This window comes from Photinus pyralis, unplaced genomic scaffold, assembly GCF_008802855.1.
Source record: "Photinus pyralis isolate 1611_PpyrPB1 unplaced genomic scaffold, Ppyr1.3 Ppyr1.4_LG5, whole genome shotgun sequence".
NCBI lineage: Eukaryota > Metazoa > Arthropoda > Insecta > Coleoptera > Lampyridae > Photinus > Photinus pyralis.
The window spans coordinates 9,180,747-9,198,110 of record NW_022170596.1 but is presented as its reverse complement, the minus strand read 5'-3'; the positions used below and the strand labels follow the sequence as shown (position 1 = coordinate 9,198,110).

General features: G+C 37.6%; 1 protein-coding gene across 2 annotated transcripts; it reads right to left on the bottom strand.

Annotated features, from left to right (window-relative positions):
* Positions 1-5,512: 5,512 nt before the first annotated feature.
* LOC116172360 (facilitated trehalose transporter Tret1-like) lies at positions 5,513-16,536 on the bottom strand. Of its 2 annotated transcripts, XM_031489568.1 has the most exons (5): positions 16,353-16,536; positions 7,149-7,369; positions 6,900-7,102; positions 6,275-6,853; positions 6,108-6,222 (listed from the first exon to the last, which is right to left on the bottom strand). In XM_031489568.1, exons 1-5 carry the CDS (start codon positions 16,397-16,399, stop codon positions 6,202-6,204), a joined length of 1,071 nt encoding a protein of 356 aa, XP_031345428.1. In that variant the 5' UTR covers positions 16,400-16,536; the 3' UTR covers positions 6,108-6,201. The 2 variants fall into 2 exon arrangements, with proteins under 2 accessions (XP_031345427.1, XP_031345428.1); XM_031489567.1 differs by lacking the exon at positions 16,353-16,536 and adding an exon at positions 14,004-14,211 and having other exon boundaries at positions 5,513-6,853.
* Positions 16,537-17,364: the final 828 nt, after the last annotated feature.

Genomic DNA, 17,364 nt, shown 5'->3' with positions numbered 1-17,364 from the left:
GTTGTGCACCTAATTACCTATACCCACACTGCCTCGACAACAGTGGCGTAATTAGGTACTAGGTAGGTGCCGAAGGTGCAACGGGGTTTTTATTATAGACAAGAATAATAGTTAAATTCTAATAGTTTGCTAAAGTTAACTACAGGGTTCAAAACGCTGAAATATAATTAAAACTAAATTGTGAAGGGACTTAAGTGCATTTTTGTGTGATTTTATTAGCCAGTTTTGACTCCAGCATCAGTCAACTCTTGTCAGGGGTTACCACATTCCCTTCGTCAGTGCCCACTTCTGAGGCCCCCGCAGTCATATAAATGCGACATTGTGGTGGATTTCGTTAAAAATCCTCCACAAAATATAGTTGTAGGGCACAACCGCCTATTCGCGACACAAGAAAGAGAGACCGCGATTCGAGCTTTAAGAAACTTTAAACCACGTGACAAAATTCGCAGCGGAAGGTAACTTTTGGGGCCCCTAAAAGCAAAATGTGGTTAATTTCGCCTATACGAAAAAAAAAACAAAATTCCGTGGAAGTTGTGCGCGCCTACAAGATCTTTCCAACTCAAACACAAAAACCGTAGAAGAAGATAGGAAAAAACTAAAAAAAATACTAAAATCACCACGTTAGTAAACCACGCTCGAGGATGCGAGTAGATGTTGCCCCGTCCCTAAAGTTGTAACATACACGCCCCAATAGTGGCGAAGTAGGTAGCTACCGCTGGTGCCTGGAGTGACCCACCAATATTGCGTTCATACATTCCCCTCACGGCTCTCTTCGCCCATTCGCCACTAAATTACCAGCTTGGTAGGTACAATGAAAACAGATATGTACAGAGTGTTTCAAATTGCTCGTTTTCGATGTTATTCGGTGATATGTTGAGAACTAAACTTGATAGAGTGATGCGGTTTCTCGTAGTTACTTTTCAACCTGCATACATCGACGTTGTCAAATTTGCGTATGACTTCCGCGAACGTGACAACAATGGAAAGGTCCAAAAATGCAATAAAAAGTTTTTGCTTTATAACCCAATTATTTGTGTGAATATCAAAAAAGTATAAAAGATAAACGTTATGTAAAAATAGTTGCTTAGTTTCGCATTTCAAAATAAAAAAAAATGCGCTATTGTGGCCACTTTGTCCGTCCGTCCGTCCGTCCGTCCGTCCGTCCGTCCGTCCGTCCGTCCGCTCGTTTTGAGACGCTACTAGTTTTTTATCTTAAGAGCTATTGTTCTACTTTTTTCGCTATTTGGTTCGTTATGGTGTCCAGTCTTGTACCAAGGAAGGAATTTTTTCTGTACCGCTTACAAAAAAAGTTATTGTAAAAAAACAAAAAACCGTTTTTTACATGTTCCATAATTTTACACTTTTGCCGTTTATTAACGATCCTAGAGATCGTTTATAATTTTGCATTGCTGTCTATCATCTGCCTGTTGGTCTGTCCGTCTGTTCCTTTGTCTGTCTGTCCCTCTATCTGTCCGTGTGACCGATAACTTTGTTTAGAAATGTCCGATCGCTCTTACATCTCCGTTAGTTATGAACGGAATTGCATGAAATTCAATATGGGCATAGCTTTAGCCATATAATACGCAATGCCAAAAGTTGAGTCGAATCGATTCAAATTTCACAGTGCCCTTTTCGCATCTCCGCCATTTCTAAACCGAATTTCAAACTTTTTAGCGCATTTCCACAAAAATAAAAAAAAAATGCGCTATTGTGGCCACCTTGTCCGTCCGTCCGTCCGTCCGTCCGTCCTCTCGTTTTGCGACGCTACTAGTTCTTTATCTTAAGAGCTATTGTTCTACTTTTTTCGCTATTTGGTTCGTTATGGTGTCGAGTCTTGCACCAAGGAAGGATTTTTTTCTGTACCGCTTACAAAAAAAGTTATTGTAAAAAAACAAAAAACCGTTTTTTACATGTTCCATAATTTTACACTTTTGCCGTTTATTAACGATCCTAGAGATCGTTTATAATTTTGCATTGCTGTCTGTCGTCTGCCTGTTGGTCTGTCCGTCTGTTCTTTGTCTGTCTGTCCCTCTATCTGTCCGTGTGAACGATAACTTTGTGTAGAAATGTCCGATTGCTTTTACATCTCCGTTAGTTATGAACTGAATTGCATGAAATTCAATATGGGCATAGCTTTACTGCTTTAGCCATATAATACGCAATGCCAAAAGTTGAGTCGAATCGATTCAAAATTCACAGTGCCCTTTTCGCATCTCGACCATTTATAAACCGAATTGCAAACTTTTTTAATTATAAAAGTATTTAAATGAAATTTGATACATAGCCACTTGGAATAAAGGAAAATCAAACGCCAATTTCAAAATTTGGTTTTGCGCATGCGCAGTGTCAATTTTTTTATTTATGGAAGAATTTAAGCGAAATTTGATACGTAGGCACATGGAATAAAGGAAAATCTAACGCCAGTTTCAAAATTTGGTTTCCCGCATGCGCAGTGTCAATTTTTTTATTTATGGAAGCATTTAAATGAAATTTGATACATAGGTGCTTGCAGCGCCTAATTTTGAAATAGGCGGGTCCTAGGCCCCTCAATATTTGGGGGCCCCACCTCATGCCCAAACAGTGCATGTGAATTTTAGCAATTTTAGCAATTTAAAAAGTTTTATGACACAGACAGTAGACACAGCACACACAAAAAAACGAAAACTAGGTATTAGGTCAAACAGGGTTCATAAGATTAGTAGCATTGTTTAAATACCATAAATCAATGGTAGTAATGAGTGCAGTAAAATTCGTCTATCCTAAAAATTATGGTACGTATATTTATAATGTAAGTAATTAGTAAATGAAATACGACACGTCGCCTTTGCAGTTCAAACAAACCCAAACAATGATACAATTGATTCAGCGATACCCATATCCGGTGTGTTATGACCACGGTGTAATTTTGCACCATGCCTGCTCTACTTAAATTTTATTTATATCTAGATTTATATATCCTACAATCCATTTTGTAAATATAATATCCCCACATTCTTTTTAAAGGATCGTATAATTTCTGTGTGTCCATGAAACACCTCAAATCGTTAATTTTAGATCGCATTTTACGCGGAAATTAAATAGCCCTGACCAATGTTACTCAATATTTGAAATTTGGTTCTTATTTTATTGTAATCACTGTGTCGATTCCGGGCCCTTTCAGCGTGCGGGCCCTAGGCCAGGGCCTGATGGGCCTAGTGGAAAAAAAGGCGCTGGGTGCTTGGAATAAAGGAAAATCTAGCGCCAGTTTCAAAATTTTATTTTGCGCATGCGCAGTGTCAACTTTTTTATCTATGGAACCATTTAAGTGAAATTTGATACTTAGGCGCTTGGAACAAAGGAAAATCTAACATTAGTTTTAAAATTTAGGTTTGCGCATGCGCAGTTCCAACTTTCTCATTTAGAAAAGCATTGAATGAAATTCTTCTCATAAACTGAAATTGAAGTAGCACGTCAACAATGGATTGCCCATGTGCAACGCTATCTTTCATATTTGTGGCCGGATTTTTACGATTTTAACAGAAGTTTCATCTTACAAATGGGAAATGAATGCAAGTGGAAATGCGCTTTATGTAAATCGTTTACGATTACTTTTTAACTTGTTCTTTATGTAAACGCTAGCGCAAGTTAAACTCAGAAGTAATAGTCTAATTTACTATCTTGTGTAAACTAGGCTTTATGGAGTTATTGATGCGATTTCCTCACGATGTGAGCAGTCAAAATTAAGGGCAAAGTCTAGAAAAGGGTAGTGTTGTCCATCTTCCTTAAATTTTCCTTAGTGTAGTTATATGTTAGTACAGTACCTAATCTTAGAAGTTTCAAATCCCAATCTGCAGAAAAATTCCTAGTGAGTTGAATTTTTGTATACACCTTTATTACGGCATTTTAGTGAATATGTGAAAAATCGACATTTATATCGTGCCGGCTAAAGGTTATAAAGGTCAAAAAGTCAGTTTTTCGCGAATATCTCGCGACCTATTGCGCGAAGGGCAATAGGGGTTATTACAAAACTTGTTCATCGTGCAATTGTCTACAAACAAGTTAAAAAGTAATCGTAAACTATTTACCTAAAGCGCATTTCCATTTGCATTCATTTCCCATTTGTAAGATGCAACTTCTGTTAAAATCGTAAAAATCCGGCCACAAATATGAAAGATAGCGTTGCACATGGGCAATCCATTTTTGACGTTCTACTTCATTTTCAGTTTATGAGAAGAATTTCATTTCAATGCTTTTCTAAATAAGAAAGTTGGAACTGCGCATGCGCAAACCTAAATTTTGAAACTAATATTAGATTTTCCTTTGTTCCAAGAGCGTAAGATCAAATTTCACTTAAATGCTTTCATAGATAAAAAAGTTTGCACTGCGCATGCGCAAAATAAAATTTTGAAACTGGCGCTAGATTTTCCTTTATTCCAAGCGCCTATGTCTCAAATTTCATTTAAACGCTTTCATAAATAAAAAAGTTGGCACTGCGCATGCGCAAAACCAAATTTTGACATTAGCGTTTGATTTTCCTTTATTACAAGTGCCTATGTATCAAATTTCGTTTAAATTTTCCATAAATAAAAAAGTTGGCATTGCGCATGCGCAAAACCAAATTTTGAAATTTGCGTTTGATTTTCCTTTATTCCAAGTGCCTATGTATCAAATTTCATTCAAATACTTTTATAAGTAAAAAAGTTTGCAATTCGGTTTATAAATGGTCGAGATGCGAAAAGTGCACTGTGAATTTTGAATCGATTCGATTCAACTTTTGGCATTGCGTATTATATGGCTAAAGCTATGCCCATATTGAATTTCATGCAATTCAGTTCATAACTAACGGAGATGTAAAAGGATCGGACATTTCTAAACAAAGTTATCGTTCACACGGACAGATAGATGGACTGATGGACAGACAGACAAAGGAACAGACGGACAGACCAACAGGCAGACGACAGATAGCAATGAAAAATTATAAACGATCTCTAGGATCGTTAATAAATCGCAAAAGTGTAAAATTATGGAACATGTAAAAAACAGTTTTTTGTTTTTTTTACAATAACTTTTTTTGTAAGCGGTACAGAAAAAATTCCTTCCTTGGTACAAGACTCGACACCATAACGAATCAAATAGCGAAAAAAGTAGAACAATAGCTCTTAAGATAAAGAACTAGTAGCGTGGCAAAACGAGCGGACGGACGGACGGACGGACGGACGGACAAAGTGGCCACAATAGCGCGTTTTTTTAATTTTTGTGGAAATGCGCTAAAAAAAGGTTACGTACAAAAATTTATTGTTTTTGTATTTTTTCGTTTTAAATAAGTTGTAAATCAGCATATGCATGATGAAATCGGATTTTTGGTAATGCAGATCAGTATTTCATTAGCAAAGTTTAAAATTTTCGATCTCACGAGTAATCTAACTCAAAATACACTACAGCCTGCACATCCACACTACATCAGAAAGCTTTTAGTAAAAATTTGAAGTCTTTAGCTTTTGTGATTGCTGAGATCTCAGTCGGACAGTCAGCCGTTCATAACGAATATAATAACGTATTTTTTTCGTTAAAAATTCCTCACTCTCAAATAAAAAACCTTTTATTACATATCATGGATTATTCTTACAGGGAAAACCACGTAAAAAAATTCACAGATTTTACAATCCTTGCAACCATACTAAGACCAAAAAACCTTAAAGTAAAGTAAAGGCACAACTTCCATAGTGTGTTGTTCATCGAAAAAAAGAAGTCTAAGTATTAATTTTAAGCTAGATTTGTGACGATAGTTTTATTCCCTTTTCTTTACTCGGTTGTCTAATTTGGACACTTCCGAAAAGTGATCAATCACGTCGTCCAAATCCTTTCCCTCGGTTTCGGGAAGTCCAAAGTGCATTATCAATGCACCTACGACGCTTATGGCTGCGTAAAGCTGATACACTCCGAAAATGGTCATTGCATTAACCATTACGATGATGAGCTTGTCAGAAATAAATATGAACAGGTAGTAACTCGCGCTCCCAATACCACAACCGACGGCTCTCGTTTCATGAGGGAATATCTCACCCAACAGGATCCATGGCAATACTCTGATGCCAGTATGCGCAATGAATGACAGAAGTAATATTAAGCATACTGGAATCCACGCAGACGGAGTGATGAGGAAAGTTTCACACACCTCGTCCAACTTGAGGTATGGCATATCAATAATAAACGCGTAAGCACCTACGGCAACCACGCAAATTCCTACAGCACAAAGTGTAGCCATTCCCATTACGCGCTTTCCGCAGTACCTTACCACAAACAAGCTCAAGAAACATCCAACTACTTCGGTAATACCCAACATGACAGTGGCGTAAAATTGATCCACTGGCGCCTCCATGGTAGTAAGGATGTTAGCGGCATACGTTTGTAATGTACAACTACCATTAAAGTGCGACAAAAAGAAAATAAAACACACCAAGCTTAACGGCCAAAGAAATCGTTTTTCCATGTACTTCTTCCACATACTTCCGCGAACTGCCTCTCTGCTGCTTGATGCTTCCGCTTCTTGTTCTGTATCGCACCTGCCACAAAGTGTTCGAAATTCTGCTTCGACTTCATCCAGCGTAGTCCAACCCCTTAGCCAAGCTAAACTTTTGTGTGCTGTTTCTTTTCTACCACGCATGATTAACCAGTGCGGACTTTCCGGTATAAAAAACAAGAAAACGAAGGTGAGAAGAGGAAATGAGCTGGAAATGGCAGCGACTGTTCTCCAATGCAGGAATGTGCCCAATATAAACTGGACGAGTACGCCAATAACAGAGAATAGCGATGTTGTACCGGAAAACATTCCTCTTAAGTGCGGTTGACTTACCTCCGCTTTATACGCTATGATCTGCAACAGATTCCTTACACGGGTCGTAATGAGGGCTAATACATACAGGCGCTTCGACCAATGAACTGGTTAAACCACCCAAACATAACGCGAGGTAGATTTGCCACATCTCGTTGGCGAACAGGAACACCAACCAAGCCGCTACTAAAAACGGGCACCCCAACCTTAGAGCCCTCGTCCTTCCGAGCGGTTGTGTAATGATTCCAGAAAGCAAGCATCCCAGCAGTGCGCACGTAAACCCGATCGGACCTAAACTCAACAATTACAAGGTGACGAAGTGCGCGTACAATTTAACCTATCCACGATATTTGGTCTTCGGTAATGGCGCTGGACTGGGAGTTTATCTTTTCGTCGTATAAGCTTGGTATGAGAACGGTCGGATACCCTGCTACCATGCCGTTCGCCAATACCATTATGTTGTTAACATTCACCGCTATAATTTGCGACCATATGACGCGACGTTCTGAAACTGTAGGTCTTAAGACGTCTGCCGTCCCATAATCCGTGGGGATTGCGCTGGAATTTAAATTAGTGATATTACATTATTGTATAGAATTAAAAAAGGGAGAGAATCATAATCAGTATAAAATATATCAATGGACTAGAGTGTGTGTTAATCCCGAGGGGTTCGAATGCATCAGTCGTGTTGTAAGAGATTTCCCTGTACAGATTTTAAAAGAAAGCTCTCTTTTTTTTTGAGTTGGATCCATCGTTCCTCGAAATGGGGGTTGAAATATATTATGTTATCAAAAATCTCTAAACCTTCCCCATATAGTTTTATTCGTTGAAGTTTTTTAAAAAAAACACAGTAAGTACTAGCTCTTAATGTTTTCAAATTTGCTATATTGTGATACACTTCTAGTCGCCTGATGATGGCAGTACGCCGAAACTATATAGTCGCTGTTATTTTTTTAAAAAACTTCAACGAATAAAACTATATGGGGAAGGTTTAGAGATTTTTGATAACATAATAGAAAGCTCTCTGTAAGAGTAAGTTATATACATGAAAACGTCAATGACTTCCTTACCAGACATAAATTTAACATTGTTTGCAAACGATACTTCCATTGCGCCTTTCAGGGCACGTGTCTTAATTAATTAAATGCTCAATGAATTATTTGGATCAAATATACACCACTGGTTATTAAACTTTTCTGCCTAAGGGCTAACTTTAGTGAAAATATACATTGGTTGTAGGAAATTTTCTTCTCTTTAATTTTACTAACCACATATTTTCTCGAAAAATGCACAGTTTTGGAGATACCTGCGGGAAACCGCTTTTGGTGGCCATCTTGGCAAGATGGCGGTGCCGGTGGCAAGTTTCAAATTGTTCATTTTACGGATTTTAGTTCTACGCACCTTTATAGTACTTCTAGAGTTATTTCCAGGTAAAAATCCTCAATGACTGGCCTATTAGCAGAACCTCTAAAAATCGAAATAATTTCCAAACGGTCTGTTTTACTGACAAACTTTTTACGGCACTAACCGGCACAAACGTAACACTAACCAATCCACCTAGTCTCGAAAGTTGTGCCGCCAATGTTCTGCTAACTTCACGGACCCGCTCTTTTTAGCGCATTTCCACAAAAATAAAAAAAAATGCTCTATTGTGGCCACTTTGTCCGTCCGTCCGTCCGTCCGTCCTCTCGTTTTGCGACGCTACTAGTTCTTTATCTTAAGAGCTATTGTTCTACTTTTTTCGCTATTTGGTTCGTTATGGTGTCGAGTCTTGCACCAAGGAAGGAATTTTTTCTGTACCGCTTACAAAAAAAGTTATTGTAAAAAAAACAAAAAACCGTTTTTTACATGTTCCATAATTTTACACTTTTGCCGTTTATTAACGATCCTAGAAATCGTTTATAATTTTGCATTGCTGTCTGTCGTCTGCCTGTTGGTCTGTCCGTCTGTTCTTTGTCTGTCTGTCCCTCTATCTGTCCGTGTGAACGATAACTTTGTTTAGAAATGTCCGATTGCTTTTACATCTCCGTTAGTTATGAACTGAATTGCATGAAATTCAATATGGGCATAGCTTTAGCCATATAATACGCAATGCCAAAAGTTGAGTCGAATCGATTCAAAATTCACAGTGCCCTTTTCGCATCTCAACCATTTATAAACCGAATTACAAACTTAATTATAAAAGTATTTTTTGCGCGATCGGTCATTTCTGACTATTTACCATGTGTGTTTCCATGACAGTAAGTTGAATTTACCAGTTGCTATGATTACGACGACGTCAAAATTACTTACCGATCTAAAAACAGAACAGCAAAAATAGTTACCGACGCCTTTTTAAAAACAATCAGTTCAATATTACATTTAATCTTTAATTATTGTTACATTAAATGTACAATTTGTGCTGATGTTTCGTATACAAAGAACACGTCATTTAAACCTGAAGCAATAGAGATCAATGTGTTTAAAGTTGTGCTTTCGTTTTTCTTAATACATTCCAATTACAATTTTGTTCTGTAAAATCTTCGACATACCATTCGGCCACCGGCGAATACCTCGCTCATATAGTATATTAAGTATGGAGAACGGTAAGGGATTTTTACCGTTCGAAGACAATTGTTTGGAGGAGGAGCGAAGCGACGACTCCAATTATTGTCTGAGAACGGTAACCCTTAACGTTCGACGTGCTTATAACATTGTTTGCGCGATCGAAATTAAAATTATGCAACCAATATAAATATGCACTAAGAAATTAACGAACAGAATAAACCGAAATGATCGAAGTGGTATGGTGTACATCACTAGGCAACCAGTTTATTTGTCAAAATTGAAATTAATAATTTCATAAAACTGTGCATGTGTCTGATGTAGTTTACTAGCTTTGCACTTCCTTTATGACTTTATGAGCGTCTTGCTATAGGAAACAACAGCACCAATTGCACGTTTAATGTACCTAACAATAATTAAAGATTAAATGTAATGTAAGTGCTTGTTCACAATGGACATAAGCGTTACAAAAACATAACAGATACATAAAACATAATATTGACATAAGACATAATTTTACGCAGGTGGAGAAAGTGTTCACAGTGACCGTAAGATTATAATTATCTGCGTAGGCGCAAATCAAAACGTCAAGAACATAACAATATTATTTGTGGTGTATATGTATGTGCCACTGAGATGGAAATTTCAACAGTTTTATTGCTTTTACTGTTATGAAGACACAGAGACAAAGTTGTTACAAAACAAAAACGGCGTTGGTGGGTCAGACCTATAAATCGAGACCGAGAGAAAAGGGGAGAATTTAAGAATTTAAGCTTGTCTAGAAATGAAGCTGCATGATGAAGAATATGGTTTTTTCATACACCAGGATTATTCGATCACCTATTAACCTTATATCTTTTGTCCCCTTTATTAAACAATTAGGGTTTTAATCGCACCAAACTAATTAATAATTCGACGTCTATACGTTTTCCATGTCGTGTTGGATATAATCAAAAAACAACACACGAAGAACCAAACCACACCAAACTATGAAATAATGCGCCAAAAACTATGTACCAATTTAAAAATAACCAGATTATGTTGGCAGAAGAGATGTCATCGACGTTAGACGTAGTAATTGAAATGTCAAACCAACAGCTGCGTCTTTGTACCCAACAGAAATACACCTAATTCCACTAGATTTTTCATAAAACCTACGTAAAGTTGAAACCGACCCAACTTTATGTATTTTTTATGTACCGTTTCGGTAGGACATAAAACATACGCAAACATTTACAAAAAAATAAAAATTATGTAATCATTGTGAACACATACGTTGGTTTGCTACTATTCAACATTATGAATTATGTATCTGTTATGTTTTTGTTATGCTTATGTCCATTGTGAACAAGCACTAAGACTGTTGATTTTTAAAAAGGCGTCGGTAAGTATTTTTGCTGTTCTGTTTTTAGATCGGTAAGTAATTTTGACGTCGTCGTAATCATAGCAACTGGTAAATTCTACGTACTGTCATGGAAACACCCATGGTAAATAGTCAGAAATGATCGATCGCGCAAAAAAGTTATAACGGAAGTGCAAATCTAGCAAACTACATCAGACACATGCACAAGAAATTATTAATTTCAGTTTTGACAAATAAACTGGTTACCTAGTGATGTACACCATACCACTTCGATCATTGCAATTTATTCTGCTCGCTAATTTCTTAGTGCATATTTATATTGGTTGTATAATTTTAATTTCGATCGCGCAAAAAATGTTATAAGCACGTCGAACGTTAAGGGTTACCGTTCTCAGACAATAATTGGAGTCGTCGCTCCGCTCCTCCTCCAAACAATTGTCTTCGAACGGTAAAAATTCCTTACCGTTCTCCATACTTAATATACTATAAATGAAATTTGATACATAGCCACTTGGAATAAATGAAAATCAAACGCCAGTTTCAAAATTTGGTTTTGCGCATGCGCAGTGCCAACTTTTTTATTTATGGAAGAATTTAAGCGAAATTTGATACATAGGCACATGGAATAAATGAAAATCTAACGCCAGTTTCAAAATTTGGTTTCGCGCATGCGCAGTGTCAATTTTTTTATTTATGGAAGCATTTAAATGAAATTTGATACATAGGTGCTTGGAATAAAGGAAAATCTAGCGCCAGTTTCAAAATTTTATTTTGCGCATGCGCAGTGCCAACTTTTTTATCTATGGAAGCATTTAAGTGAAATTTGATATTTAGGCGCTTGGAACAAAGGAAAATCTAACATTAGTTCCAAAATTTAGGTCTGCGCATGCGCAGTTCCAACTTTCTTATTTAGAAAAGCATTGAAATGAAATTCTTCTCATAAACTGAACTTGAAGTAGCACGTCAAAAATGGATTGCCTATGTGCAAACGCTATCTTTCATATTTGTGGTCGGATTTTTACGATTTTAACAGAAGTTGCATCTTACAAATGGGAAATGAATGCAAGTGGAAATGCGCTTTATGTAAATCGTTTACGATTACTTTTTAACTTGTTTTTTACTAACCCAACCTTGTGAGGGTGTCTCAGGACTCTCCGCTTTCCTTCCCGTGGTAAAACATGGTGGTTCTAAACGTATAATCACCCCTCTATCCCCTAAAACCAACCTCCATCCCCGCCCACCACTACACCTATAACACAATCAATTCAACAATTTTGGAACCGGTTCGACATCCTGTCAAAACGCAAATCCCAGACGCACTCCCGCCTAAGTAGATCCCCAACATCGCATAATTATCTCCGACCAGGAGAAGGAAAATTTTTTCGATTCGTTCCCCCAAAACACCATTACAACCCCTGACGACCAGATTGTCAAGGAAACCCTCGAGTCTGACCTGCAAATCTGTCAAAATGCGCCACGCATGTCCGGCCCTCTCCATAACGACAATCCTCTAATATCTCCTATACTATCCTGTCTTGATGGACTCAACAGGGTGATTCTTTGTCACTTACCCCCCGACACTACCCCTCATATCCCAACTATATAATAAATTCCTGCAAACATTCTACTTTCCCAAGGCCTGGAAAACCTCTATCCGCGTTATGATCCCGAAACCCAACGCCGACCCTACTAACCTATCTTGCTATCGCTCTATTTCACTACTTAATTGCATAAGCAAATACGGATTCCGCCTAGGCCGCTTCATACATGGCGCGTTGTTTAAACTCCACACCGGCGGGCGGCGTCACCAAATCCTTTATCATAGGGAAATGCACCCTCGCCTCGTTCCTGGACATAAGAAGACAGTACGGTCCGCCGGACATATCCACAAAATTCGCGACCTATAAGTATTCCCGACTCCCTCACACTGAAGGAATTTCCTAGAGATCGGTGAGGAAAAGCCTATCGCCACAATGTTCACCCTCTGTCGATGTACGTCAGGGTTCAACACTTGCCCCAATCCCTATACCTAATATAGGCTCGAGATACTCTTACAGCAGCATGGTGCAGCAACGTGGCCGTCAACCGTCAACGCTGACGATTGGGTCTTTTGAGCCACGAGTCGTTACAGTAAGGAGGCGGCTGCGTTGATGTTCCGTCCACTTTTCATGTTTTCCCAGTGGGCTAACCGTAGGAGAATCACCATCAACCCAGATGACGAGTGAACTGCGGGGAGCGGGTCTCTGACTACTCCCGCGGGTTTTTTTTACCGAACTGAGTTTTACGGATAAAAGATGCCTGATGGTTACCGAAAATGTTTTCCGAATTATAAATAAGTTTAATATATGGAAGTAACCTAATGATATCCTTAGTTGAGGAGGTTACAGGTGGAGGTCAGAAATATTTCGTGGAAATTATAAGTAATCTATTTCGCTAAATTGTAATTAGTTTGTGAGAAATTTGATTGTGTTTTTATTACTTGTAAATAACAATTGTAAATAACTCATTTACACGTCAAACAAACAGACATAAATATGTATATTATTATACACATACACTTTAAATGCATATTAGCGAGGTACTACATCTATTCAAATATTATTTTTCATTACAAAAAACCATAACCAAAACTGTAACTTTCCTTTAGTGTTGTAAAATGTTCAAAAGCGCTAGGCAACGAGTTCTACTATGCGATCAAAAATGAGTTACTGTCGAATCACCTTTGGAATTGTTGTTTACATGGGAAATTGTGGGAAATTGTACTTAAATTCCAAAGGCGACTCGACCGCCAACCATTTTTGATCGCCCGTTAGTAGGTAGGTATAGTCAAAAAGTAGATAACGAAGAGTATAGTGCACTCATATATTCTGGACATTTCTTTAAAAAATTCATTAAGCCGCTTGTTAGCAAGAGGCGAAGAGTGCAACTTTCAATTTGTTTTTTCGATTTTAATAGCCCTTCAGACAGACAGACAGACAGACATCAAGAGCGCAAAAGTGCACTTTTTATTTTTTGAAAGTAAAAGTGCACTAAACAAGAATGTTGTGGTTTCTTTACGCGAAGATTGTGTTTCTATCACGTCTTTAATGAGCATAAAGGTTATTAGGTTATTAGTTGTGAGTGTCAGATATTTCATACTCCGATTTATAGCACTCGCGAGAAGTAGGCACCTATTTAGTGACAAAGTGATTTAAACTCCTAAATGAATAGATACCTACCTAAATACTTAAAATCGTTTTGCCATCGCTATGTAAAAGATTCTAACCAAAATAGGTAAACACTTACCAATCACCCATGCCAGCTTATACTGCGTAATTAAAATATGTCTTTGCTATATCAAGAACATTACACAATTAACAGTTTTCAGTACACCTAATCAGTGTTGGTGAATAAGTGCAGGCAAATGTTAACCCAACAGTTTAGCCGATTTTTTATTATTATCTTTAGATACGAGGGGTCGTTGTTATACAGAGTGGCCATTTGAAAACGAAACAGAGCCTATTTTGGAGACCTCACAACATTTACGAAAAAATCCTCGGACCCGTCAATTTTTGATTCAAGGGGGAACCACTTTTTTGCTAGCTTCGCCCCTCTGATGCCAAAGCCATAGCGGGGGTGGCAAGCGCCCCCAAAATTTTAAATCGAATGGGGGGTCGAGTGATACCTTATTTGGAAGGTATTTTTATGTGGATTATAACCCTAAGTTTTAAATCAAGTAAATGTTGAAAATGTTGGCCTTCGACTTCCATAGAATAATACAGGTTTTGTTCAAACACTTTCCGTACATTTTGAAAAACTTATGGGGTGATTTGACGACATTCGTCAATTATTTTTTGTCGGAAGTTGTCTAACGATGTAGGCTGACTAGCATAAATTTTAGTTTTTAAATGGCCCCATAAGACAAATCTAACGCACTTAAGTCCGGGGAACGAGGAGGCCATTCAATAGCACCTTTTCTTCCAATCCATTGTCCTGGAAACGTTTGGTCCAAATATTGACGAACCCTTGCAGCATAGTGGGGTGGCACACCATCTTGCTGAAATACTAGACTATTTCCAAGTAGTCGTTATTTTCTAGTATCTCCACTAATGCTGGACGAATCGTCTTTTCTAATAACTCCAGGCACATCTCTCCTGTTAAAGTTCCAGGTAAAAAGAAGGGGCCTACGATACGGTTACCAAAAATGGCAGCCCAAACATACGATGGACCTGTCGATTCTGGTGTTGTCGATTAAAGAGCTGGGAAGTTCTATTAGCATTTTCATTGTTTGCAAAAAAAGATCAATTATTTCAGCAAGTGAATAAACCATTATTTATTTATTTATTTATTTATTTATTTGTTTATTATCCCTCTCTCGTTCTGACAACAATAATTGACAATCACTATTAAACTTCAAAATGATGCTATAGTAATGCTCTCAACAATAACCAAGATTTGCGTTGCAGAAAAGGCATATGTACCTACGAGTATTAAAAAGAAAAAAAAAAACAACAAAAATTACGGCTCAGAATGTAGGAGAACAACATTTTTTGTGTTTACTGTTGTTTTTATTTTTATTATTTAACTAATTCATTTACAAGAATATTTTTTCATAAGAAAATGTCCCTGTATCGGCTAGGCAAATTAGTAGCGATTTAAAACTTAAAGGTTATAATCCACATAAAAATACCTTCAAAATCAGGTATCACTCGACCACCCATTCGATTTAAAATTTTGGGGGCGCTTGTCACCCCCGCTAGGGCTTTGCCCTCAGGGGGGCGAAACTAGCAAAAAAATTGTTCCCCTTTGAATAAAAAATTGACGGGTCCGAGTATTTTTCCGTAGATGTTTTGAGGTCCCCAAAATAGGCTCTGTTTCGTTGCCACCCTGTACATATTCCCGGCTGTTTTGAATTTTGATGCAATTTTTCATTATACTGTTTTTAATCACGTATGCCTTGGTAGCTTGTGTGGCAATTTACAAAACAATTGCAACATTATTAATTTTATTATCTGCCAGTTTGTGGTGTTACAAAACAAGGAAAACCATTATTCTTGAAGAAATGTTGACTGTATACGGGGATGGTTGCCCTTCTAAGTCAACTATTGACGAGTGGTCAACATTGTTTAAACATGGTCGAGAATCACTGGAGCATGATCATCGTCTAAGGCGCCCTGTTGTTGAAAAAACCAAGAGTTTGGTATTGGAGGATGTAAGACTAAAGGAGCTTCACTAGGACTTTCAGAAACCACGGTTTTCAAAATGCTAGACGAGCACGATGAGATGACAAAGGCTAGTTCAAGTTGGGTTGCGCGAATGCGTGTCGCGTAGACAATTGTCACAGGAGAGGAAACCTGAGTGCATCATTACGATCCCGAATCAAAACAAGAGTCGATGCAGTGGCATAGTAAGGGCTCCAGCCCTCCAGTAGAAGGCAGGGAAAATAAATGTCGGGTCTTGATACAACATAGTGTACATTCTGTGCCTGCTTTATTCAATCTACCAATAATTTGGACTAAGACGCCAGAAGATTTTAATTTCTCTGGATTCAGCCACATGGCCGGTATGGAAGACCCGATTCATGTGTTACAGTATCGCATCGGCGTTGAACAAAAAGACCGGCGAGTATTACTAACATATCACTACCCTACTTACTTAAAATTAATCTGCTTCATTAACTTATACAGCGATGAACGGGACATTTGGGGTCAATATGACCGGTTTTGTATTTCACGTAAGATTTTGATCAGCGCTGGAAGCTCGTTTTATGAGAGAAGTTATATGTATGACTTGCCGAATTGATCCCTTTGTTATTCCATCAAATGCCGCTACCAGAGGTTTTCGTCCACCGGAACGTTTCGAAGGGGTAACAATTCCCGTACTTCGAAATATTTTAGTTATCCGGTTCTTCTAAGATGTATCGTACTTTAATAACCAAATATACCTACATCATATTTATCGTCTTACCTGCGGTAGATGTAATCTTAAAAACAAGAGTAGCAAATTTCATATCCGGAGTATCAGACATTTGTTTATAAGTAGATATTTATAATAAAATGTTTCTCGGACACCAATAAATGACCCAAGGTTGAGGGACTACGTTTTTTCAATGGAAAATACGGGTGCTTCGGGTTGAATCCATCACGAATGCAATTACACTTAGGACTCAAAATATCAACTTTAGTTCTTAAGAGAATTGTTTTTTTTTGTTAAAGTTTAAGCAAATGGATACACAAAAACTCAACTCAAAAATAAGTACAATGGTAAGAACGCGATTAAATTTGACAGTTAATCATGTCACAGCAATTTTAGCTGGATGTAAAACGAGCAAAATACATATATACAGAATTTTGAATAAGTATTTGGTATTGGAATTTGAAGCAAAATTTAACATTGGCTTGTTGCTATTGTTATGACGAAGGATGTAAACGAAAGTGGACCTTGATTTGGTTTAATACACGTAAATATGTTGTTAATTAGATTTGTTGTACTATCATTCTAGTAGTCTCGAAAAGAAAAGCACGAGGTGTACAGAAAAGATCCATTTTCCTTGAAAATAATTAAAACAAGTATAAATTGTTCACAACTCTTGTACAGTTAAAGGGCATTTTTTTTAACCGAAATAGCTTTTGTTTTGACATCACCAATGGATATATATCTTGCAGAT

Coding starts and splice junctions, on each gene's coding strand:
- LOC116172360 (XM_031489567.1), bottom strand. Junction 7,103..7,148: donor AGACCAAATATCGTGGATAG/GTTAAATTGTAC, acceptor TGTTGAGTTTAG/GTCCGATCGGGTTTACGTGC. Junction 6,854..6,899: donor GTTCATTGGTCGAAGCGCCT/GTATGTATTAGC, acceptor AATCTGTTGCAG/ATCATAGCGTATAAAGCGGA.